This window comes from Thamnophis sirtalis, unplaced genomic scaffold (genome assembly GCF_051295495.1).
Source record: "Thamnophis sirtalis isolate CommonGarterSnake01/CBP01778 unplaced genomic scaffold, rThaSir2_p1.2 scaffold_13, whole genome shotgun sequence".
NCBI lineage: Eukaryota > Metazoa > Chordata > Lepidosauria > Squamata > Natricidae > Thamnophis > Thamnophis sirtalis.
In genome coordinates this window covers 54,556,121-54,580,603 of record NW_028261393.1, presented here as the reverse complement: position 1 = coordinate 54,580,603, position 24,483 = coordinate 54,556,121, and the positions used below count along the sequence as shown (strand labels likewise).

The 24,483-nt window shown below is 47.1% G+C and overlaps 1 protein-coding gene across 1 annotated transcript; it reads right to left on the bottom strand.

Moving 5' to 3' along the window:
* Positions 1 to 617: 617 nt before the first annotated feature.
* On the bottom strand, positions 618 to 18,268 carry HTR2C (5-hydroxytryptamine receptor 2C). Its single transcript, XM_087727362.1, is given in 7 exon segments — positions 618 to 1,215; positions 1,217 to 1,443; positions 1,446 to 1,547; positions 1,550 to 1,846; position 5,393; positions 5,645 to 5,844; positions 17,617 to 18,268. Coding segments are annotated over 7 exon segments (1,398 nt in total). The 5' UTR covers positions 17,999 to 18,268; the 3' UTR covers positions 618 to 1,026.
* Positions 18,269 to 24,483: the final 6,215 nt, after the last annotated feature.

Here is a 24,483-nt window from a genome sequence, read left to right as displayed (position 1 = left end):
TAGACGTTGTTGTGGCCCAGCAGGAGCCGTTGGAGCTGCCACCAGACTCCGATAGCGAGGGGCCCTATGAGTCGGCCCTGGAGGATGTGGAGGACCCTGGATAGGGTTCTGACTCCAAGCAGAGTGCAGAGAGACTGGTTGGCCACCAGGTGGCGCCGGAGCCTTGGATCGGTGGGGAAGAGACAAGGGGGAGTGATCCAGAAACCAACTGTGAGTTGTTCCTGGATGCATGCTGTCAAAGGGCTACTCGGCGTCAAGAACAATTACGTAATTACAGGAGGTAATTACGCTCAGCTGATGGTCATTAGGCTCCTCTCCAGACTATAAAAGAGACTGCTTGTGCCACGCCCTTCTTGCAGAAGTCAACGCTTTGACTAAAGAGAAACAAACTTGGCAGGCTGGATTGCTGCCAGAGTTTGTCTGAATTGCTGCCAAAGTTTGTCGGCCTTGCTGCTAAGGTCCTTATCTGTTTGTTTACTTGGCTTTCAGCCACTGAGAGTCTGAACTTGTTATTAAAGGACATTCTCATTTAAGCTTGTCTCGGCATTCGTTCCTGGACGGAGGAGGGGGTCAGAACAGACGTTTACCCAGGGTTCCCAATAAGAAATGTTGACATCTCCCAGCCCAAATCCCTTTATTTGATACGTGACTTACTCATAACCACTGAGACCCAACGAAGAAAAAGAAAGAAGATTAAAAAAAAGAAAACCCACCTGAGATTAACGGTATTTTGTTCATTGCACCAGAATGAAAATAACATTTTCATAAGCAAAAGAAGGGATGCCGTATTTTTGCAGCTGCTCCCACAGGAGACCCACCTGCTCCGTCCCCACACAACTGAGACGGGTTTCTGTTTTTTTAAGAATGGTGCAAAAACAACGAGCTACAAGTAAGAAAGCGGAAATGAAAAAAAACGGGGGGAGGAAAAAGGTTTTGTTCGTAATGCCATATTTACACTGTTCCTGGACTAGCAGAAACATTGTCCGTAGCGGTCAGATTCAGAGGCGAGTAAAGAAGCGTGTAAGTTTACACACTAGTTGTTTTTTCACCGCTGCAGCTGTTGACCAAGATCTCCGGGGTCCCCACATGTATTTCCAAGGTCGCCTCCATCTCGTCCAGCTCCGTGCTGTTGAGTTCATGGCGGTAACTGTTCAAGTTGAGGTCCTTCCCGTAGAAGGCCGTGCAGGAGACGTTGGGGCATTGGCTCTGCAGCTGGGGAGGCCCTCTTGCTGCTCTCGTACCGGCAGCGGATGTAGTTCGAGAAAGCCCTGCGGTAGATCTTGTTGAAGAGTGTGTAGACCAGGGGGTTGACCCCCGAGCAGATGTAGCCCACCCAAACAAAGACGTCCAGCAGCTCACGGAGGACAGCCTGGTCACAGGCGTCCTGGCAGAGGACGGACATGATGTTAGTGATAAAAAAGGGGCACCACATAATCAGGAACAAAAGAAGACGATCCCCAGGACCTTGGAGGCCCGGCGTTCGTTGTTGATGGACTGCATGGTGCCTTTCCGGAAAAGGACCCCTTCTCTGTTGACCGGAGAGTTAAGTGGGAAGCCGCCTCGTGGTTCTGCAGCATGGAAAGGTTCTCCACGTTGGGGTCCTTCTTCAGACAGCTCATGCTGCTCCTCCTCGGCTTGAGGGGCTCCCCGTAGAGGAAGAGAGAGGCCTGCTTCTGCAGGACCTGGATGGTCAGGCAATCAGCCACCACCATGATCATCAGGGGGATGAAGAACGCCACGAAGGAGCCGATGAGGACAAAGTTTTCGTCGTTCAGGACGCAGCTCCCGTTCACAAAGACCCGAGAGTCGTCTTGCAAGCCGATGACTGGGATGGGCAGGGAAATACCTGAAGGAGAAGACATGCCAAGAAGAAGGACCATCAAGAGAAGCAGACATGGAGAAAAAGGCTGCTGCTTTCATTGGACTGGTGACCGGGCCCTTGAGGACTTATGATTTGGGCATTGTCAAGAGTTGACCAGTCCCACCAGAACTTCCTCTGTTAAAGGAAGTGAAGGTGTCCAGGGGCAACTGGGGAAAGAGTGACTTTGTGTCATTTTAAAGGTAAAGGTTCCCCTCGCACAGATGTGCTGGTCGTTCCTAACTCTAGAGGGCGGTGCTCATCTCCGTTTCAAAGCCAAAGAGCCAGGGCTGTCCGAAGACGTCTCCGTGGCCATGTGGCCGGCATGACTAACCGCCGAAGGCGCACGGAACGCTGTTCCCTTCCCACCAAAGGTGGTTCCTATTTTTCTACTTGCATTTTTTACCTGCTTTCGAACTGCTAGGTTGGCAGAAGCTGGGACAAGTCACGGGAGCTCACTCCGTACGCGGCGCTAGGGATTCGAACCGCCGAACTGTCGACCTTTCTGATCGACAAGCTCAGCATCTTAGCCACTGAGCCACCGCTTTAGAGATGTTTTAGCGAAATGGCCAAGACCCTAACCCAAGAGACATCTGGTTTACACCAAAGCCCACCAAATCCAAATAGCAAGTGTTTGGCTAATCACATAAATTTGGCTTCATCCACTTATTCTGGATGAAGCTGTTGAACTGGAAGGCTACGTAGCTGATCGGCAGGACATGAATAGTGAATCCGGCAAGAGCAAAGGGGGAGGTTTAAGCCTTTATTTCAGGGGTATCCAAACTTGGGAACTTTAAGACTTGTGGACTTCAACTCCCAGAATTCCCCAGCCAGCATGGCTGGCTGGGGAATTCTGGGAATTGAAGTCCACAAGTCTTAAAGTTCCCAAGATTGGACACCACTGCTGTATGTGAATAAAAGCTTGTACACTGAAGACTGCATTTAATTTTGTTGTACCACGTGCAATGACAATAAAGTCAACTCAACCAGTGGTGGGTTTCAAAAAATTTAGAACCTCTTCTGTAGGTGTGGCCTGCTTGCCGGCCATGTGACCGGGTGGGAGTGGCTTGCTAGCCATGTGACTGGGTGGGCATATCCAACTTGTAAAATGTGGTGAAACTCACTTAACAACGCTCTTATTTAGCAACCAAAATGTTGGAACTCTGGCATTGAAGTGTGCAATCTTAAAGCTGTCAAGTTGCAAGACCCTTGCACCCCTAACCCTTTAGAAAAAAAAAACCCAGGGGTGTTCAAACTTGACAGCTTTAAGACTTGTGGACTTCAACTCCCAGAATTCCTCCTCCAGTCATGTTGGCTCAGGAGCTTTGTCATTGAAGTGTGCAAGTCTTAAAGCTGTCAAGTTACAAGACCCTTGCACCCCTAACCCTTTAGAAAAAAAAACCCCAGGGGTGTTCAAACTTGACAGCTTTAAGACTTGTGGACTTCAACTCCCAGAATTCCTCCTCTCTTCATCTTGATGATGTGCGGATGGGCGGGGGGAGGGAGCTGGAACCAGTTCTTAACGGCACTGTAGATTTGTGGAACCTCTTCTATAGAAGAGGTTAGAACTGGCAGGAACCCACCCCTCAACTCGACTCAACTAAAGCGATGGGCACCTTTTCCTACCAAGCACGGGACTTTAGGAGGAAAAGGGTGTGATCTTCCTTGGCGCCACTAGATGGTGCCCACGGCCTGATGGCAAGGCAGGAGGCCATCTTGCACGGAGACATTGCCGGAGCCAAAGGCTTCTGTCTTAATATTCCCTGCGCAGCTCAGGATCCCATCCGCCCCCTCGTCTCCCTTCCTCTCTGGCTTCCATCCTCCCATCTCCTTCACGTTAGAAGCGCTTTGTCTCCAAGGTGCTTTTTTCAAGAGGCAACTGGACTCTCTGGGTTTTCCTTGAAGACGGGTCGCTTCCCATCCCAGACGGTTCTTCAGCTCTATAACTTCTTGGATGAGAAGTGACACATCTTCAAGGAAATACCTTTGGGCCAGCCATGACCTACAGGACTGAGAATCTCCATAGAAAGCTTGTGGGTTTCATTCCAGGGCTCTCTCTTGACAAGACAGGCCTAGTGGGAGGAGGGCAGGTGGCCACCCATAGCAAAGGGGGACCCCTTTGCTTCTAAGCCGGGAAAGAAAGGGGGCGAGTAGCTGCCACACGTCACCTTAGAGCAGTGTTTCTCAACCTTGGCAACATTCAAAGGTGTGGCCTTCAACCCCCAGAATTCTCCAGCCAGGAGGTGAAGTTCACACTTCTTAACAGTTGACAAGATTGGGAAAATCTGCTCAGATACTAGCTGCTCATGGAGCATTGATAGATCTATTACTGATTGATTGATCGATTGACTGACAAGACTCAGCCTAATAAAACCTAGGTCTAAATCAGTGGTGAAATTCATTTTTTTTTACTGCCGGTCCTGTGGGCGTGGCTGGTTCTCCAACTACTTAAAATTTCTGCTACCGGTTCTCCAAACTACTCAAAATTTCCTCTATCGCTTCTCCCACTCTACTCAAAATTTCCACTATCGGTTCTCCAAACTACTCAAAATTTCTGCTATCGGTTCGCAAACTACTCAAAATTTCTGCTACCGGTTCTCCAAACTACTCAAAATTTCCGCTACCTGTTCTCCAAACTACTTAAAATTTCCACTATTGGTTCTCCAACTTCTCAAAATTTCCGCTATCAGTTCTCCAAACTATTCAAAATTTCTGCTATCGGTTCTCCACACTACTAAAAATTTCTGCTATCAGTTCTCCAAACTATTCAAATTTCTGCTATCAGTTCTCCCAAACTATTCAAAATTTCTGCTATCGGTTCTCCGAACTACTCAGAATTTCCGCTATCAGTTCTCCAAACTATTCAAAATTTCTATCGGTTCTCCAAACTACTCAAATTTCTGCTATCCATTCTCCAAACTAGTCAAAATTTCCGCTATCGGTTCTCCAAACTACTCAAAATATCTGCTACCAGTTTGCCAAACTACTCAAAATTTCTGCTACCGGTTCGCCAAACTACTCAAAATTTCTGCTATCAGTTCTCCAGAACCTGTCATAACCTGCTGGATTTCACCCCTGGTTTAAATCTAGTAGAAGATGGATTGGTTAGCCGAAATGCATCTGTCAGGCTGCAGCCACTTGCTTTTAGGATCTTTGGCCTGCCACACTATTATTTTACTATGCTTTTCTCATTTGTGGAATTGGGAGGGGGAATAGTAAGGAGTAGAATGTGTTCTTGTCAAAATAAAAAAAATCCTTTCTAGAAGCCCACGGTCATCCTTTGTCTCTGTACCTCTGCACCTGACCGGAACTGGATGGGTGGAAGCTGCCAGCGTGGCAGTGGGAGTTTGGACCATGGGATGGACTTGTAGGTGTGGGGGGACAAGATCATGAACTTTCAACTGGGTGGGAACCCCGGGAAGCTTTCAGATTCGGGTTTTCCACAGATGTGCCAACGTGTCTCTCTTAATAAATTGTAACTTTGATGAAAGCTCTGCCTTGGACTCTGATTTAATTTTGGATGATATTTGGAACCCTGACAGCATCATTTTAAACATACAATACTAAACAGGTAACCCCGCGAATGAAACCAAGGTTCCTCTTGAATCAACTCTTCCAAGCCTTTGAAGGAAAATACTTTTGGTTTTCAGCAGCAGTTGATTATCTGCTGATTATCCAGCCCAGATCACACAAAGGTCTGGAACTTGCTGTTTTAGGACAATTGTGATTTTCAACAGACACCTCCCCCCCCAAGGCCTCGGTGGTACAATGAGAGCGACGGCTTACCATCGAAATTGTCCAGACAGCGGCAATCTTCATGATGGCCTTGGTGCGGGAGTTGAACCGGCTGTGTTCGATGGGGTTGCGGATGGCGACGTAGCGATCGAGGGAGATGGCGCAAAGGTGCATGATGGAGGCCGTGGAAAAGAGCACATCTAGGGAAATCCAGATGGGACACAGTTGTTTAGGCAAAGGCCAGGCATAATCTGGAAGAGAGAGAAGGGAGAAGCGAGGAAGGAGACGTGAGCGGAAGGGGGCTCCAGCCCAGAATGGAGGGAGGGAAGAAGGAGGAGGAGGAAGAGGAAAATCTCCAGTCACTCAACCACAAGTTGGGTACCACCATTGGGTGATGCTAGGGCAAAGCACCTGGCAGGCAGGAGGGACCATATCCACTAAAGCAGAGGTCTTCAAACTAGGCAACTTTAAGACTTGTGGACATCAACTCCCAGAATTCCCCAGACAGCATAACTTACTCTCTTGTAATCCCTTCCTCTGTAATCTCCACTTAGAAATCAGAGGTCTTCAAACTAGGCAACTTTAAGACTTGTGGACTTCAACTCCCAGAATTCTCCAGCCGGCATAATTTACTCTCTTGTAATCCCTTCCTTTGCAATCTCTCCACTTACATCAGAGGTCTACAAACTTGGGAACTTTAAGACTGGTGGACTTCAACTCCCAGAATTCTCCAGCCAGCATAATTTACTCTCTTGTAATCCCTTCCTCTGCAATCTCTCCACTTACATCAGAAGTCTACAAACTTGGCAACTTTAAGACTTGTGGACTCACAGACTCACAGAATTCCCCAGGCAGCATAACTTACTCTCTTGTAATTCCTTCCTCTACAATCTCTCCACTTAGATCAGAGGTCTTCAAACTTGGCAACTTTAAGACTTGTGGATGTCAACTCCCAGAATTCCTCAACCAGCATAATTTACTCTCTTGTAATCCCTTCCTCTACAATCTCTCCACTTAGAAATCAGAGGTCTTCAAACTAGGCAACTTTAAGGCTTGTGGACGTCAATTCCCAGAATTCCTCAACCAACATAACTTACTCTCTTGTAATCCTTCCTCTGCAATCTCTCCACTTAGAAATCAGAGGTCTTCAAACTTGGCAACTTTAAGGCTTGTGGACGTCAATTCCCAGAATTCTTCAACCAGCATAACTTACTCTCTTGTAATCCCTTCCTCTGCAATCTCTCCACTTAGAAAACAGAGGTCTTCAAACTAGGCAACTTTAAGGCTTGTGGACTTCAACCCCCAGAATTCCCCAGCCAGCATAATTTACTGTCTTGTAATCCCTTCTTCTGCAATCTCTCCACTTAGAAATCAGAGGTCTTCAAACTAGGCAACTTTAAGACTTGTGGACTTCAACTCCCAGAATTCTCCAGCCGGAGAATTCTGGGAGTTGAAGTCCACAAGTCTTAAAGTTGCCAAGTTTGAAGTCCTCTGCACTAAAGGATCCAGGAACAGGGAAAGGAACCCCCACTTCTAGGGGAGGGAAATCTTGGCAGCTTAAGTCCTGTGGACTACAAGGGTGTGAAGATCATATTCTAACAGTTGCCAATTCCCACCACGGGTGATTTTGGTGACTGCTTTCTCCTGGGTAAGCAGAGGCTGCAGGAGGAACACCGTGAGTCAATATAAAGCGAGCAGGAGCCTTCTGGAGAAGTTTGGAAGGCCTTGGCTAAGGACCCTGCTCCATCCTTGGGCTGCCAAGTGAACTTAGACAGCTTCTTTGCTTCCAAAGTGAGAAAGTCCAAATCTCTAGGCCAGTGTTTCTCAACCTTGGCTACTTGAAGATGTCTGGACTTCAACTCCCAGAATTCCCCAGCCAGCGAATGCGAATGCTGGCTGGGGAATTCTGGAAGTTGAAGTCCAGACATCTTCAAGTAGCCAAGGTTGAGAAACACTGCTCTAGGCAATGTTTTGGAATCTGTCCCAAGATGTTGTGACAAGCAAAACTGCACTGGGGGTTTGGGGGAATTTCTTAAATGTAATAAGAAATTAACGCAAAGAGCCTCCCATGGTTACATTTCGGTTTATTGGTTGACCATCTTGAGGTCATCAAGAGTTTTATTTTGCAATGTCTTTATCTGTGTTTTATATTCCCTGCTTTTGACTGTAATAAGGTAGGAGGAGGATGAATCTGAAAAAAAGACAATTTTAAAACAAGTGAAGGGTGCCTAAGATGCTGAGCTCGTCGATCAGAAAGATCAGCAGTTCGGCGGTCCGAATCCTTCGCGCTGCGTAACAGAGTGAGCTCCCGTGACTTGTCCCAGCTTCTGCCAACCTAGCAGTTCGAAAGCACGTAAAAAATGCAAGTAGAAAAATAGGAAATATAATAATATAGATATTATATTAATTATATTAATTATAATAATTATATTAATTATATTATATTTATTATATTATATTATATTATATTATATTATATTATATTATATTATATTATATTATATTATATTATATTATATTATATTATATTATATTATATTATATTATATATATTATATTATATTATATTATATTATATTATATTATTATATTATATTATATTATATTATATTATATATATTATATTATATTATATTATATTATATTATATTATATTATATTATATTATATTATATTATATTATATTATATTATATTTATATTATATTTATTATATTATATTATATTTATTATATTATATTATTATATTATATTATTATATTATAAATATAAAAAAATAGGAAATAAAAAAATAGGGGAGGAAGGAAATAGAGAATGGAGGGACGAAGGAATGGAAAGGAGTAGAGGGTGGAAGAGAGAGAAAGAGAAGGAGAGATAGTAGGAGAGGAAGAAGAAGTGTGGAGGAGAGGTAAGGGAAGAAGAAAGAGGTAAGGAGAGGTGGGTGGAAGGGAGAGGAAAAGAAGAGGAGGAGGGAGGAAGAGAAAGAAAGAGGAGAGAGGGTAGGAAGGAGAAGAAAAAGGGTAGGAGTAGGGGAGAGGTAAGAGAAGAAAGAAGGGGAAGGAGAGGAGGAAGGAAGGAAGTAGAGAAGGAAGGGAGGGAGAAAAGAAAAGAAAGAGAAAACGAGGTGGTGTCTTAGCAGGTGCGAAGGATGGTAAACAAAGCATTTTAAACTATACCTTATAACCTTCCAAATGGAATAATAATAATATAAGAATGGCAAAGAAAAAGAATAATTATGTGAATGTATATCTATAATCTGTATGTAAGAGAATAAATGACAGTAAAAATATAAAGCACAATATAGGTAAATAATATTTGGTCATAAGTAGCTAAGTTTAAATAAATAAAGAAATGTACATAAAAATGGATAACGAACAAGGAGATCATGAACGCAAGATAGAAATGTATAGAAGGGAAAACACTAGCTGCAAAGAAACCGATTCGGAACTGCGGTATGATATACCATGGAACTTATTGTTCCTATGTTGTTTTTAAGTTATGTGTTTGTTTTTGTTGATGTGCTTATGCGTTTAAAATAAATAAATAAAATTTATCACCAAAAAATAAAGAAAAATAGGAACCACCTTTGGTGGGAAGGGAACAGCGTTCCGTGCGCCTTCGGCATTGAGTCATGCCGACCACATGACCACGAAGACATCTTCAGACTGAGCTGGCTCTTCGGCTTTGAAAACGGAGATGAGCACCGCCCCCTAGAGTTGGGAACGACTAGCACATATGTGTGAGAACCTTTACCTTTATACAAGTGAAGCTCTTAAAAAAAAACCAGCCTTTCCAGCCTTTCAGAGAAGGTTTCTTTCCAAACCACAATTCTTTGGTTGATTTGCAGCGAGGGGCTACACCTATAAACAGCCCCATCATTGTCATCGTTCTGAAAATGTCCAGCCGGGGCATTTTCATTCTCCAGGTTCCTTTTGGGGGAAGGGGAAGCACAAAATCTGGTTCAAATCCTTTGTGTATCGAGAGACAAGCCGGATTGCACATTTTCAAAAGCAGCCTGGATTTTGTGGGTTTAAACAAAAGTGATATAAATGATTGAAGGAAATAAATGTAGAATGAGGAGCTGTCTCCTGAATATCATCCATCTCTGTAAAATACGGTCACCTCTGGGATGGCAGAGCAAACACCTGGGCCCAGCAGCAGAGCCTCTAAAGCAGTGTTTCTCAACCTTGGCCACTTGAAGATGTCCGGACTTCAACTCCCAGAATTCCCCAGCCAGCATTCGCTGGCTGGGGAATTCTGGGAGTTGAAATCCGGACATCTTCAAGTGGCCAAGGTTGAGAAACACTGCTCTAAAGTGCCCAGAGCAAGTGGGGGAGAAGCTGCGAGGAAAACAGCAGCCGTCAATCAAAGCACCAGAAATAGGAAACTGTTTAAGGCGATGGAAAAGATGAAGCCATTGCCATTAGGGGGGGGTTCCTCGCGTCCTTTTAAGGCGCCCTGCTTTTCAGCCTCCGAAGGGCCCTCCTGAACTTCTCGGAGGAAGTAATGGATTAATTTTCCGGCTGAACTCGAAGCCTGGCCTCCTTAATGGCATTTCACTCTCCTGACAAGGTTGAAAAGTCAACCGGCGAGAACCTGCAGATGGACTTGATGGGTCCTCCCCAGCGGGCGAAGAGAGAGCCCGCCTGCCCGCCACCAGCCTGGCAGTTGACGGACGGATGAACTTCAGCTGCAATTTGCATTTCTCGGCAGCCCTGAAGCGTTTGGGCCAGGCGTGCCAGGTTGCTAAGCTGTGCCAAGCTCTCTCATTTTGTGTGTGTGTGTGTGTGTGTGTGTGTGTGTGTGTGTACCTATCAACTAATTACTCCTGGGATGTTTGTTGTGGCTTTCATCCTTAGTTTCTTTTTCCTCTGATTTGCTCCGGCCCATATCTGGTTTTGGCCCAGAGCGAGACCCAGATGCAGGGGTGGGTTCCTGCCAGTTCTAACCTCTTCTATAGAAGAGGTTCCACAAATCTACCGTGCCATTTAGAACCGGTTCCGGCTCCCTCCCCCCTGGAGCAAAGGGGCAGGATCTGCTGCTAGAAATAACCCAGCCCTGTTGAATTTCCTGCTTTTATTACTTTGCAGTGCTGGGGGTTGTTGTTGTTTTAAAGAAAAGGAGATGTGTTTATGTCTTTTGGTTCCTGGGAGTTGGCTTCCTCCCCGTGATCATGCAGGGGAAACCTCTCCCCAGGTGCTTCTCAATATCTGCCATTTTAAGATGCGTGGATTTCATCTCACCCAATTCCTCAGCCAACACTGGAGACCACACATCTTTAAAAGGCCAGAGCTTAGATAGAATGTTGTGGCCCATCAGTGGCCAGCAGAGCTGGAAGCAGATTCGGACAGTGAGGAGGTTGGGGAGGAACCTGGGCCAGTCCTGGAGTCTGGGGAAGGCTCTGATGAGGGCTCTGTGTCGGAGGCAGAGAGGGGGACAGAGCCGTATGCCAGTTATCAGCTGCCTTCGGAGTCAGACATCAGTGAGGCAGAAGAACAACTGGAGCCTGTTCCCAGTGTGCGCATGCGCAGAGTTGCCAGATGAAGGGAACAGCTGAACAACAGGGGTCGACTTGGGAGTAAGGCCACAGGTGGACAATGAATGGCCCCTCCCAGAGGGAATAAAAGAGGAGCGAAAGGGGAGTGGAGCTTGCAGGAGACAATTAGTTCGCTTCATTGGTTCGTGACTCTCTGAGGCTCTTTGCCAAGTTTTGCAGATATCAGCTTGGCATCTCTCCAAGCCAGATAAGGTCGGTGACTGTAAATCCTCCCTGGAAAGACTTTGCTGGAGGTGAAGGAGCAGAATTCACAGCCAATTAATAAAAGGTTTTTTTTTGTTGGGACCAGGAGTTTGCTTCCTGCTCTTGGGAAGCCTCGCTCAGAACAGCTTCCTCCAGAGAAGCTGGAGGTTCTCTTTGCTCCTTAAAACACACCCATGAGGTCTTTCACACACTTAAATCCGAGAATGGGAATAGGTGTAAACTATGTGTGTGGGGGGGGGGGGAGTTCTTGCCAGAAGCTAATGTTAAGCGCAATTATGAAACAAGCGTTTTCACCGTGATGAGACTCCCTTGTCAGAGCTGAGCTCGCTCTACATTTGGTGCGGAAAAACCCTGGAGGGATTGAGAAGAAGGTGTGACTTTGCTCTCAATTAAGGTGGCATTTCAGTCCCTCTGAGAGAAGAGGGGGAGAGCAGGCCAAGATTGGGAAACGCTAAACTTACATAATGAACAGGGAGGGACTCTGCATGGGAATCAGTTTATCAGCAAAACATCTGGAGATAAGGAGAAAGGTAAAGGATCCCCTCACACAGGTGTGCTAGTTGTACCCGACTCTAGAGGCCGGTGCTCATCTCTGTTTCAAAGCCGAAGAGCCAGCGCTGTCCGAAGACGTCTCCGCGGTCATGTGGACGGCATGGCTAAACATTTAATAGCAATAGCAATAGCAGTTAGACTTATATACCGCTTCATAGGGCTTTCAGCGGTTTACAGAGTCAGCATCTTGCCCCCAACAACAATCCGGGTCCTCATTTTACCCACCTTGGAAGGATGGAAGGCTGAGTCAACCCTGAGCCGGTGAGATTTGAACAGCCGAACTGCTGAACTGCAGTCAGCTGAAGTAGCCCGCAGTGCTGCATTTAACCACTGCGCCACCTCGGCTCTTAAGGTGCACAGAACTCTGTTATCTTCCCACCAAAAAGTGGTTCCTCTTTTTCTACTTGCATTTTTTTACGTGCTTTCGAACTGCTAAGTTGGCAGAAGCTGGGAGAAGTCACGGGAGCTCCCTCCGTTACGCGGCGCTAGGGATTCGAACCGCCGAACGGCCGACCTTTCTGATCGACAAGCTCAGCATCTTAGCCGTTGACATACCTGCATTTTTAAAGCTCTGCAAAAGGAAACTGGGGAATTACAAGAAGCAAGGGTGAAAAAGAGCAGCCCAGATCCAATTTACAGCAGAAAACCTTCCCTCTTTTTGTGGAGTCAGCCGTCAGTTGCCTTCAGCATAAACAGGCCCCAGGCGGGTGTGCGCAAAGTTTGTTTTGAAAAGCGAAAAGGTTTGCAGAGATATATTCTGGCTTACAGGGCCAGGGAAGTAATTGGGTAGCTTTGGCGTGGCTCCAACCTCCTCTTTTGCTTGTGGGAATCTCGGCGTTTCAACATTTAAAAACAAAACAATGATCGATGAACACGAGAGAGGAATAAAAAGAGCAGCGTGAAGTCAAGTGAAACAGCTAAAGACAAAAGGCAGAGAAAGAGGAAGCTGGGGGGGGGGAGCTAAAGGGGGCATTTCCCTCGCTTTGGGGTTGGGATTGTTTTCTAGTCCACCTTCAGCCATGGATGACTGTTGTGGCCCAGCAGGAGCCATTGGAGCTGCCACCAGACTCCGACAGCAAGGGCTGTCGGCTCTGGAGGATGTGGAGGACCCTGGACAGGGTTCCGACTCCGAGCAGGGTGCAGAGAGGCTGGTTGGCCACCAGGAGGCGCCTGAGCCTTGGACCAGTGGGGAGGAGACAAGGGAGAGTGAGCCGGAAGCCAGTAGTGAGTTGTTCCTGGATGCACGCCATCAAAGAGCTAATAGACGTCAGGAACAATTACGCAATTACAGGAGGTGATTGCACTCAGCTGGTGGTCATTAGGCTCCTCTCCAGACTATAAAAAGTATATTTGTCCACACGCCCCTCTTTGTAGAAGTCAACACAGAATCGAATGTCGGAGAATTTTGCATGAGCTTGGCAGGCTGGATTGCTGCCAAGCCTTATCTGTGTTTATTGCTCCCCAAGCCTGTCTGTGCTGGGTTGCTGCCAAGGACCTGTTTGTCTGTTAATTAAATGCCGTAATTTATCTCTGGCTCGGAGTGTGCTTTGGTGTGGAACGAGGGGGGTCAGAACAGATGACCCTCTTTTTCCAGCCCCAAAGCTGTTATCGTGGGGGGGGGGGAGGGAATCTATAGACACAACCTTGAGCTCCTGCAGGGAAGGGAAAGTAAAAATTAGCTAATTAGATAATAACGACAACCTATATACATATATATGAGTATAATATAAGGAAACTAGATGAAAATTGCTAACAGCGATTTGGAGTGGAGGATTTTAAAAGTCTGTTATTAAATATTATGGATGTTTAGCTAGAACAGGGCATAAGGATTCAGTGTTATTGGAGGATTTTTGAAATATTAAATGAAATGCCAGTATGTGGTTATGTATTAAATTTCGGTATATTTTATGATGAAGGACGTTCAAATAATTATAGTCAAATATAACTGGAGGTACAAGGGTAACATGTATAAATATTTGAGTTAAAATACTTGAATTAATATGAATTATGTTTGATGACTGTGGAAGAGATGCACGAAAGACTTTTTGTAACCAACTGATATACTTTCTACAGTATGTAAGGAAGGAAGATTTTATGTGTTGTGTTTGTTTTGGGAAAAAATAAACATAAAATTAGCTAATTAGACCAGTTCGCACAACCCACTGAAGTGCAGTCTACCCAACCAAGTTGGATTTACCTCTTGAGCCTAAGATTTAGCCAAGCACATTTTGGTCTTCGGCATCGTACAAACTCAGATGGGTGTGGAAGAAAGGCAGGGAGGCAGATCGCCAATCAAATTAAAAATGGGATTCCTACGTTCCTATTAAAAAAAAAAATCAGGGCCGTCCGTGTAGGTCGCCGCATGAATGATGAATTGAAGCCTATGCACGAGAACCTGCTCAGCTAACCATCAGCACTAAATTGGCATTAGATAAGGACCAACGGAATTCAAGAGGGGGCTGGACTTGAGTCTCTCGTGTGTTTTTAAATTATGTATTGTTATGTATCGTTTATTTTTTATTTTTTGTCTGTACCCCCCCCCCTTCCCTGATTTGATTTGTTAGCCGCCCTGAGTCCCCCTTCGGGGGGAAAGGGCAGCATATAAATATAATAAATGAAATGAAATAAATGAAACGCTGGGACTCTAAACTGATGACCTTTTTGACTCCACCCTCCAGTTCTCCCAGTTCTTCTGCTATGATTCCCACAGAAGGTACAACACTCAAGCCAAGAAGATTCCTGGAGTCAAATTCAAATCCTGGGAATGCCACAGACGACCTCCGTGACTTTTCCTTGGCAGCATTATGGAAGCAGTTCATCCTTCTCTTCCAACCAGGATGTGTTTTTTTCCCCCAACTTCCAGGATAAGCTTCAGATTCCTGGTGGACTCTCATCCAGGTTAGGGTTAGTATTAAACCCTGCTTAACCTCTGAGGCTAGGTGAGGACTGCCAACTTTTTAACCCAACGAACTAGAGATATTTCAACATCCTATTGTGCCATCATCCATGTTCTTTGTATGTTCTTCCAGAAAGTCAAGACCGTTTGAAGAATGAAGAACATCCTGCCCTAATATGTGAGAAAGACTGGAGAAGGGTTTGCCAAGAAAACGCCCAATGTTCCTTTCTTAAGGGTCTGGGTCTGATTTCTTGTTCCCAAGTTTTCACACTCCGATTCCTGCTTTCCAGGAATTCAAACTCAACAGTTTTTATCATGTGTCTCCAGCTTGGCTCCTATTCATTAGCACAGGTTTTTAATTAGTCCTTCAGGATTGTCAAATACATCTAAGGAATAAGACCCCAGAGGAAGATGAACTAGTGAAGGCTTCACACTTCAAACCTTTGCTCTAACTCCCCCCACCCCCCAAGATGGACCTGGCAGCCTCTTTCAAAGGCTCTGCGGCCAGACAAAGGTTGGTTCCACCACAAAACCGCGGTAGAATAAAGTCCGCTCGACGAAAGCGCGTACGTGACGTCATCACAGCGTGACGAAAACATCGCGCTGTGAGCGGTAAATTTAAAATTAAAGCGAAAACCTTACCCTAACCCCCCCAAACCTAACCCTAAACCTAACCCTTAACCTAACCCTAAATCTAACCCTAAATCTAACCCCAAACCTAACCCTAAACCTAACCCTTAACCTAACCCTAAATCTAACCCTAAACCTAACCCTTAACCTAACGCTAAACCTAACGCTAACCCTTAACCTAACCCTAAACCTAACCCTAACACTTAACGTAACCCTAAACCTAACCCTAAACCTAACCCTTACCTTTATGTGAATCGGCTTGCTTTAATTTTATTTTAATTTTAATTTAATTTATTTTTAATTTTTTTCGTCGCGCTGCTGATGACGTCACGTACGCGCTTTAATCGGGCGCGCTTTAGTCTACCACGGTTTTGACGGGTCACGCAAAGGTTGACCTCAGAAATACAGATCTCAGGGGGGTTTGCATCCTGTCTTCTAAGTAAGAAGGTGGCTGAGGAAGAGAGGCAAGGAGGCAGGGAGGACCCACGTGGAGAGAGAGAACGTGTCTGCTTTTTAAAAAATCAACAGTTGTTTCTAGAATTGAGGGAAACTGTAAATGAAGCTCTCAAACCAGGACATCTCCAGATATGCCCATCTTCCACCCCCATGGTCTGCAGCCGGCGCAGCTGTTCTGCAGGACTACAGTTCCTTTCCCCTGGGCAGAATAGTAGAGTGGTAATCCTACCCTGCTGAAGGGTACCTGATGGGCAGGGCAAAGCAAGGACAATTGACCCACGCAGGGTTTTTTTTTCCTCCTCTGGGATGCCCTCCCAAGCTTTGCCATTGCCCCATGGAATCATTTCCAGAGATTGGAAGCAAAATAAGGGGGGCAGGAATCTAAATATCTGGTCTGCTGTTCCACCCACCTCCTCGCCCTTCTCTTGGCCAACGCCCTTGACGCAAGGTGTTCAGCCACAAAGCACTGCTTTTGCAATGATTCCCCAAATCTCAGTTGCATGCAACCAGTTGGTTGATGGGATCCTGGTGGGCAGCAGGAGAGAAGTGGAGATTTGAGGCATCTCTTACTTTTGTTCAGTGTTTCCCAACCTGGGCCCTTTGAAGGTGGGTGGACTTCAACTCCCAGAATTCCACAGCCAGCATGGGATTCTGGGAGTTGAAGTCCACCCACCTTCAAATGGCTCAGGTTGGGAAACACTGAACAAAACTACGAGATGCCACTTCTCTCCTGCTGCCCACGAAGATCCCATCATCTCCGTATTAGTGTCCCTGGACTTTTTGAAGACCCACAGATCTGTAGACCGTCTCCTGAAGAACTCCTGGCTCTGGAGCTCCTCCTCCTGTGGCTACCACAAGCCAGTGCACATGCAAAACAGTGCTCCGATGGGGAAGTCGAGAGCAGGTCCCATCTCAAACTGAATGCCCTTCCAACCAGAGGGCCAGTGGGAAGGGGTGAAAAAGAAGAAGATTGCAACCCTTCCTTCTCACACTTTCATTGAAAGCCACTTGTCTGAAGGTACCACCCCGGGAGGCGCTCGCAACAGTCACTCATGCCCTCGTGACCTCAAGACTGGACTACTGCAATGCGCTCTACATGGGGCAGCCCTTGAAGAGTATTCGGAGACTTCAACTCGTCCAGAACGCAGCCGCGCGAGCGATTGTGGGTGCACCTCGGTACACCCACGTTACACCTATCCTCCGCGAGCTGCACTGGTTACCGATCAGTCTCCGGATACGCTTCAAGGTGCTAGTCGTAACTTATAAATCCCTTCATGGTATTGGATCTGGGTACTTGAGAGACCGCCTGCTGCCAGTTACCTCCCACAGACCCGTTAGATCTCACAGGGTTGGCCTCCTCCGGGTGCCATCTACCAGCCAATGCCACCTGGCTATTACCTGGGGGAGGGCCTTCTCTGTGGCAGCTCCGGCCCTCTGGAATGAACTCCCCGCAGGGATTCGGACCCTCACCTCTCTCCAGGCCTTCCGAAAAGCCGTCAAAACCTGGCTTTGCCAGCAGGCCTGGGGGTGATGAGTTCCCTCCCCTCTCGACATGTATGGTTGTGCGACTGTTGCCTACTTTTATTATTTGTATTTTGTCTTTTATGTTCCCCCCTTTTTCCCCCTTTGAATTGTTCACCGCCCTGAGTCCTCCCGGAGAAGGGCGGCATACAAATAATAAAATACAATACAATACAATACTTATTGACACTAACAAGGGTACACTTACCATAAAGAATGGTGACCAGAGATACCGGCATCACCAGGATGCCCACCAACATGTCTGCCACAGCCAAGGACATCAGGAAGTAGTTGGTGGCATTCTGGAGCTTCTTCTCCAAGGAGACCGCCATGATCACCAAAATGTTTCCGCCAATAGTTAAGACGATGATGACCAGGATCAGGAGGGCTGGCCAGTTCTTCTCCTTGATGGACTTCCGAGAGATGTCTGCCCCCATGGAGGAATTCAGAGGATCGGTGGTTGGCAAACTGTGATTCCCAGTCAAGTTGGGACTCAGTGGCCAAGCCATCAAGCTGCTGTGCAGGCTGAAGTCCAGAGTGATGGATACGGTTGTCAAGCCGAGAATCCCTCCCCCACTGAGGGCACTCATCCTTTGCACACAGGTGTCTTCCTCTCCCTCCTCAGGAGCACCTGCAGATCAGTCCCTTTCTCAGAGGGGAGAAGGCAGAAGGCAGCCGCTGGATGGCCCAGCATTGGCCCGACAAAGGGGCTTCATCTTCCATAGTGGATGAAAGCTTGTGGAAGCCAGAGTGACGCTCTTCCAGGCTGCCATGCAGGCCGGAGCCCAGAGCTTGGAAAGGTCAGCTGGTGAAGAGCGACGTGATCTTGGCAGCAATATCCAGCAGGTCCTCAACGCCAGCATTCTGTGAAAGAAAGAGAGAAAGAAAGAGGGAACTTCACTTATGCAGCCACTGGGGCAAAAACAGATGTATGGTTGTCCCACCAGTTCTGTTCTGTTCGGCTCTACATGGGGCTGCCCTTGAAGAGTGTTCGAAGACTACAGTTGGTCCAGAATGCAGCCGCGCGAGCGATACTGGGTGTACCTAGATACACCCATGTTACACCCATTGATGTTACACCGATCACACAGGTTAGGTCTCCTCCGGATTCCATCTGCCAGCCAATGTCGGCTGGCGACCCCCCCAGGGGAGGGCCTTCTCTGTTGCAGCTCCAGCCCTCTGGAACGATCTCCCCATGGAGATCCGGACCCTTACTACCCTCCCGGCCTTCCGCAAAGCTGTGAAGTCCTGGCTGCTCCAGCAGGCCGGGGGCCCCTCGATATATCCAGGCCCCCCGGAGATTGTGATTGTTGTATATTTTAATGTTGTTTGTGTATTATTCCACCCTCCCTTGTTTTATTGTAAGCCGCCTGGAGTCCTTCGGGAGTGGGCGGCATACAAATCAATAAAACTATAACTATAACTATAACTATCCTCCGCGAGCTGCACTGGCTCCCTATTGGTCTCTGAACGCGCTTCAAGGTGCTAGTCGTTACTTTTAAAGCCCTACATGGTTTAGGACCTGGCTACCTGAGAGACTGCCTTCTGCCACATACCTCCCAACGATCAATAAGATCTCACAGGTTGGGCCTCCTCCGAGTGCCGTCGGCCGGACAATGCCGGCTGGCGACCCCTCGAGGGAGGCCCTTCTCTATAGCTGCGCCAGCCCTGTGGAACGATCTACCCGTAGAGATCCGGACCCTTCCCACTCTCTCGGCCTTCCGAAACGCCACCAAAACCTGGCTATTCCGGCAGGCCTGGGGCTGTTGATTAATGTCCAGCCCCACTTAGAATGGATGGTGTGTTATTTTAACTACTGTATTTTTAGTCTTAAATTTTTAAAGGAGAGGAATCGGAGAAAGGGAAAGGCAGAGGAAGAATGGGAGGGAATGTAAGAGTAGGAAAGAGGGGAGGAATGGGAAGAAGAGGGGAAGGGTAAAGGGGAGGAAGGGGAAGGAGAGAAGAAAGGAGGGAAGGAAGGAGGGAAGGAAGAAGAGAAGGAGAGAAGAAAGGAGGGAATGTAGGAGAGAAGGAAGGGGGGAAGGAAGGAGGAAAGGAAGGGGGAAAGGAAGTAGAGAAGGAGAAAAGAAAGGAGGGAAGGAAGGAGGGAAGAAAGGAAGGAGGGAAGGAGGGAAGGGGAAGGAGGGAGGGAAGGAAGGGGAGTAGGAGAGAAGAAACGAGGGAAGGAAAGAGGGAGGGAGGGAAGAAGAAGTAGGACCGTTGTAAGATAAGATGCATCTATGGGATGTTAAAAAAGCAATCTTCAAGTATATTGTCAACTGTAGGGGAAATTGTTATAAATACATATTATTAATAACAGTTATGAGATCATATAATTGTGAATGTATATATGAAATTGATAAAATAAAATAAATGTATATAATAAAAAAAAATTTTTAAATGTTTTTATCTTGCTCTGTAAGCCGCCCAGAGTCCCACAGGATTGGGCGGCATACAAATTCTATTAAATTCTAAATTCCCAGAAGCCTCACTTCTCTCCACCAGTAGCGCCAAGAAAGAACCCCCTGGCGGGCTTCTAAGCCTTGTTCTGCTTGTCTCATGAACAGCGTCCCACAGCGGAAGAATTAAGCACCCCGAAGAAGAAGGGGATCTCCAGCAGCCAAGTGCTCAGTCTGGCTCAGAAAATCTTGGCTTCCACCATCTTTCAAGACACCCCAAAACGTCCTGCGTCTTTCCTGCAGCAGACGGAACGTGGCTCTGTCTTGCCCCAGGGGGAATGCTTGGCCCCGTCACTTCCAAGAGGCCAAAGATAGCCAGGAAGGAATCATTGCCCTAAATGGAAACATTGGGGAAAGTATTTGAGGAGGAAGCAGCCCAGCCATTCAGGAAGGGGGAGAATTTCTTTTGGGCGAATAAAGTCTGATTCCAGAGATGGCGTGTTGGGCATCCCACAAGACCAACAGAGCAGCAAAGCGAGGAGGGGAGGCGGGGGAGACATGGCCATGAGCCAAGGTGGCGCAGTGGTTAAATGCAGCACTGCAGGCTACTTCAGCTGACTGCAGTTCAGCAGTTTGGCTGTTCAAATCCCACCAGGCTCAAGGTTGACTCAGTCTTCCATCCTTCCGAGGTGGGTAAAATGAGGACCCAGATTGTTGTTGGGGGCAATATGCTGACTCTGTAAACCGCTTAGAGAGGGCTGAAAGCCCTATGAAGCGGTATATAAGTCTAACTATTGCTATTGCTATTGCCATCACATCTCCTCCACAAGTGGCAGAAGAAAAGGGAGACCAACTTGAGAACATCTCCCGGAGAAGAACGGCTGTTCGGTCTGCGCAGGAAGCACTTCAGGGAGGCACCTCCTGGGCGTTGGCCTCGCCCAGGTAGCTCCCATCCTGGACACCAAAACCCTCATCCCCAGCTGTGGTCCAGCGCCTGCCTAAGATGCCGGTGTCAAGGCTGCTTCACTTATTTAACCAAGAAAGAAACCACTCAACTCCATTTTGCAGAATTAAGAGTACTTTTACTGATTATAAGTAAATAGAAGCTAAGCAAAGCTGGATCTGAGCAAAAGCGCGCGCAAAGCAGTAGATATCAGTACATGACCCATTCCCCCTTCCCTTGGTAACCCCAGTCCATAGTCCAATCCAATATCTCCACAGCTGTCAGGTGGGAGACATCTTCAAAAATCATCATCAGGTTGGTATGCCGGACAGTTGGCCTTGGCGGGAAACTCCCCTCCTTGCCACATGCGCAGACGATGGTGGGAACAACTCCCAATTAACAGTACTCCCTCCTGTACAGATTATTTCCCTCACCCAATTACCATGCCCTCCCTCTCCGTTTCAATGGCAGCCGAAAAGCAAGCAGCAAAGCAGAGGCTGACATCTGGCTTGGGGAAAGCTGTGGGAGCAATGGCTGTTCCGTTCTCTTTTCGCTTCCCTTCTGTCAGCCTCTGTTTTGCTGCTTGCTTTTCGGCTGCCATTGAAACGGGGAGGGAGGGCATGGTATTTGGGTGTGGGAAATATTCTGTGCAGGAGGATTAATTAATTAATTGGGAGTTCTTCTTGCCATCTACTGCGCATGTGGCAAGGAGGGGAGTTTCCCGCCAAGGCCAACTGTCCGGCATACCAACCTGATGATGCTTTTTGAAGATGTCTCCCACCTGACACCTGGATTGGACTATGGACTGGGGTTACCAAGGGGAGGGGAATGGATCAGGGAAAAGGGCGGCCTACAAATGCTAATAAACCTCTAATCATGTATTGATATCTACTGCTTTGCGCGCGCTTTTGCTCAGATCCAGCTTTGCTTAGCTTCTATTTACTTATAATCAGTAAAAAGTACTCTTAGTACTCTTAAGAGCCGAGGTGGCGCAGTGGTTAGGGTGCAGTACTGCAGGCCACTTCAGCTGACTGTTATCTGCAGTTCGGCGGTTCTAATCCCACCGGCTCAAGGTTGACTCAGCCTTCCATCCTTCCGAGGTGGGTAAAATGAGGACCCGGATTGTTGGGGGCAATATGCTGACTCTGTAAACCGCTTAGAGAGGGCTGAAAGCCCTATGAAGCGGTATATAAGTCTAACTGCTATTGCTATTAATTCTGCAAAATGGAGTTGAGTGGTTTCTTTCTTGGCTATTAAGTGAAGCCGCCGTGACACCTTCCATCTTCTCTCCCTCCCTCTGGATGGGGGCATCCCTGATATCCCTGCAGCAGGAGGCCAGGCCTGGCAGCAAAGCCCAGAGGCTCCATCAATGTCAGAAGGAGAGCAGGAAGGCTTGAACCCCAGGCCTGCTTCCAGCCCCAGGGAGCCGAGGGCGACAATCCCTTGAGGATGTGCGACAGCCACTCGCTTGCATCGGCGGAGAGGAACCATTTTGGCTTGCAGAGCAAACCAGCTAAGCCCAGGGGACTCTCCGAGGCACTCAGCCCCGAGGCTGGTGAAGGACTGTTAAACCCAGTGACTGAGGCTAACAGAGGTCAAGCCCAGCAGAGGAATTCTTTACCCCTCCATGGTTCCTTCTTGGAGAAAGAGAGTCGGGTGGAGAAGCGGCATTCGTACACAGTAATGTCTTTTTTTTTTTTTTGAGAATTTTGAAAAAAAAAACTTTTACAAATATTTACTTAGCCATAGCAATAGCAGTTTGACTTATTTACCGCTTCATAGGGCTTTCAGCCCTCTCTAAGCGCTTTACAGAGTCAGCATATTGCCCCCAACAACAATCCGGGTCCTCATTTCACCCACCTCGGAAGGATGGAAGGCTGAGTCAACCCTGAGCCGGTGAGATTTGAACAGCCGAACTGCCGAACTAGCAGTCAGCTGAAGTAGCCTGCAGTGCTGCATTTAACCACTGCGCCACCTCGGCTCTAATTGGCACGGGGGTGACCTGATCAAAAAAAGCAAAACCAACTCCCAGAATTCCACAGTAAGGCATGCTCAGTTCCGATTTAAAGCGACAGCATTTTTCCCCTTTGCAAAATAAGTTTTCCCATTCTTTCTCTTCTCCCTCCCCTTCCTTCCTCCCTCTCTCCCTCCCTCCCCCCTCTCTCAAACAGACACGCGCACACAGAGAAATTGGATCCCTCTCTCACTCACTCACACTCTCAAACAAACACAAACACGGAAGTTGGATTGGATATATTTTCCAAAGGCTTGAAAACAGCTCCTCTCTTCCCCTGCTGCCTTCCGATCCAACTTTTTGAATTCCTCCCCCCTCCCCACCCACGCACCTTTTCCAGCTGTTTCAGAGACGATTTCAACTCTGCTTCTGCCTGCCCTCATGAAAGGCCAGAGCTCTGAGTCAGACTGAGCTAGTTGCTCCCAGAGAACTCTAAAAAGCCTCTAAAAATGCCCTCTACAGGAGGCGAGAGAACACGTGCCTCCTTTGCATACGAAATTTTTTGCTTGTTAACCCTTGCTTAACCCTTAAAAGGCGAAAAATTGCTTATGCACAGGAGGCCCCCTATTTCTCTGGCCTCCTCCTATAGTTAACACTAAGCACTGTTCCAAGTCACTGTGAATCTGGTAGCAACTACCTTGGCTTTAATTATTTTTTAAAAACTCTTTAAAATTCTTTCCTTTTCCTCATGACTGGTGAGGCCACGCCTCCCCTGCCTCTAGTGACTGCACGTCCCTGTATACTGTAGTTACTGATAATGGGATGGAGTTTACCAACTATAAATTCCAAACAATGTTAAGAACAGCTGGAATCGAGCACAAACATTCTTGTCCTCCATCTGCTCAGCCTCTCTGCTGGCTTTTGAAAACTTTCCCCCGTTCCTATTTTTAGTTTCCCAACCGAACTGAATTGGATTGTTGTTTTTTTTAATCTGCCTTCTAAAAATGGCTTCATGAATTCAGCTAACTTTTGGAAGTGAGCCTGGGCCGAGGGCCTCCTCCAAAGGACTCGCCTAGGGATATGCTCAGGAGGAGGAGCCCCATCAGAGGTGGGTTCCTACCAGTTCGCACCTATTCGGTAGAACCGGTTCGTCAAATCTACCGGACTGGTTAGAAGAGGTTCCACCAGTGGACCCGGAAAGCAGGCCACACCTACAGAAGAGGTTCCAAAAATTTTTGAAACCCACCACTGGTCCTTGAATATGATTATTCTACACTATCATGCTCCTATTTATAAAACTCGGGGCCTCTGTGAAAGGTAAGGATGACTACTGCGTTTGTGGTGCAATCAGAACATTGCGTGTGTTGAAGTTGTTTTAACGCAAAGCAAAGATGCCTTTTAAAAAACAAGTTTACATCCTATTCTTATGCATGCCAGTGCTGTGTGTGAGGTAATTTAAGGTGGTTCTGACAAGTGTTGTCGGCGGAGGCCTTCAGACGGCTCGTGGGCGCCTGAAATTAGCGGGTGGCCTTATACGCCCAGTCGCCTTATAGGGCGGAATATACGGTACTTTCCTCGGAGTTCTGATTTCATTGGGTGAGTTACTTTTTATGCCTTTTCTCTTTAACTCTGCCAGTCATGGTTTGTCGTGAGTTTTATTTTATTTTCAACTGCTGGGCCAACCAGGTGTAGAACCTGGTTCTACACCTGAGGTGAGGTGGCACAGTGGTTAGGGTGCAGTACTGCAGGCCACTTTAGCTGACTGTGATCTGCAGTTCA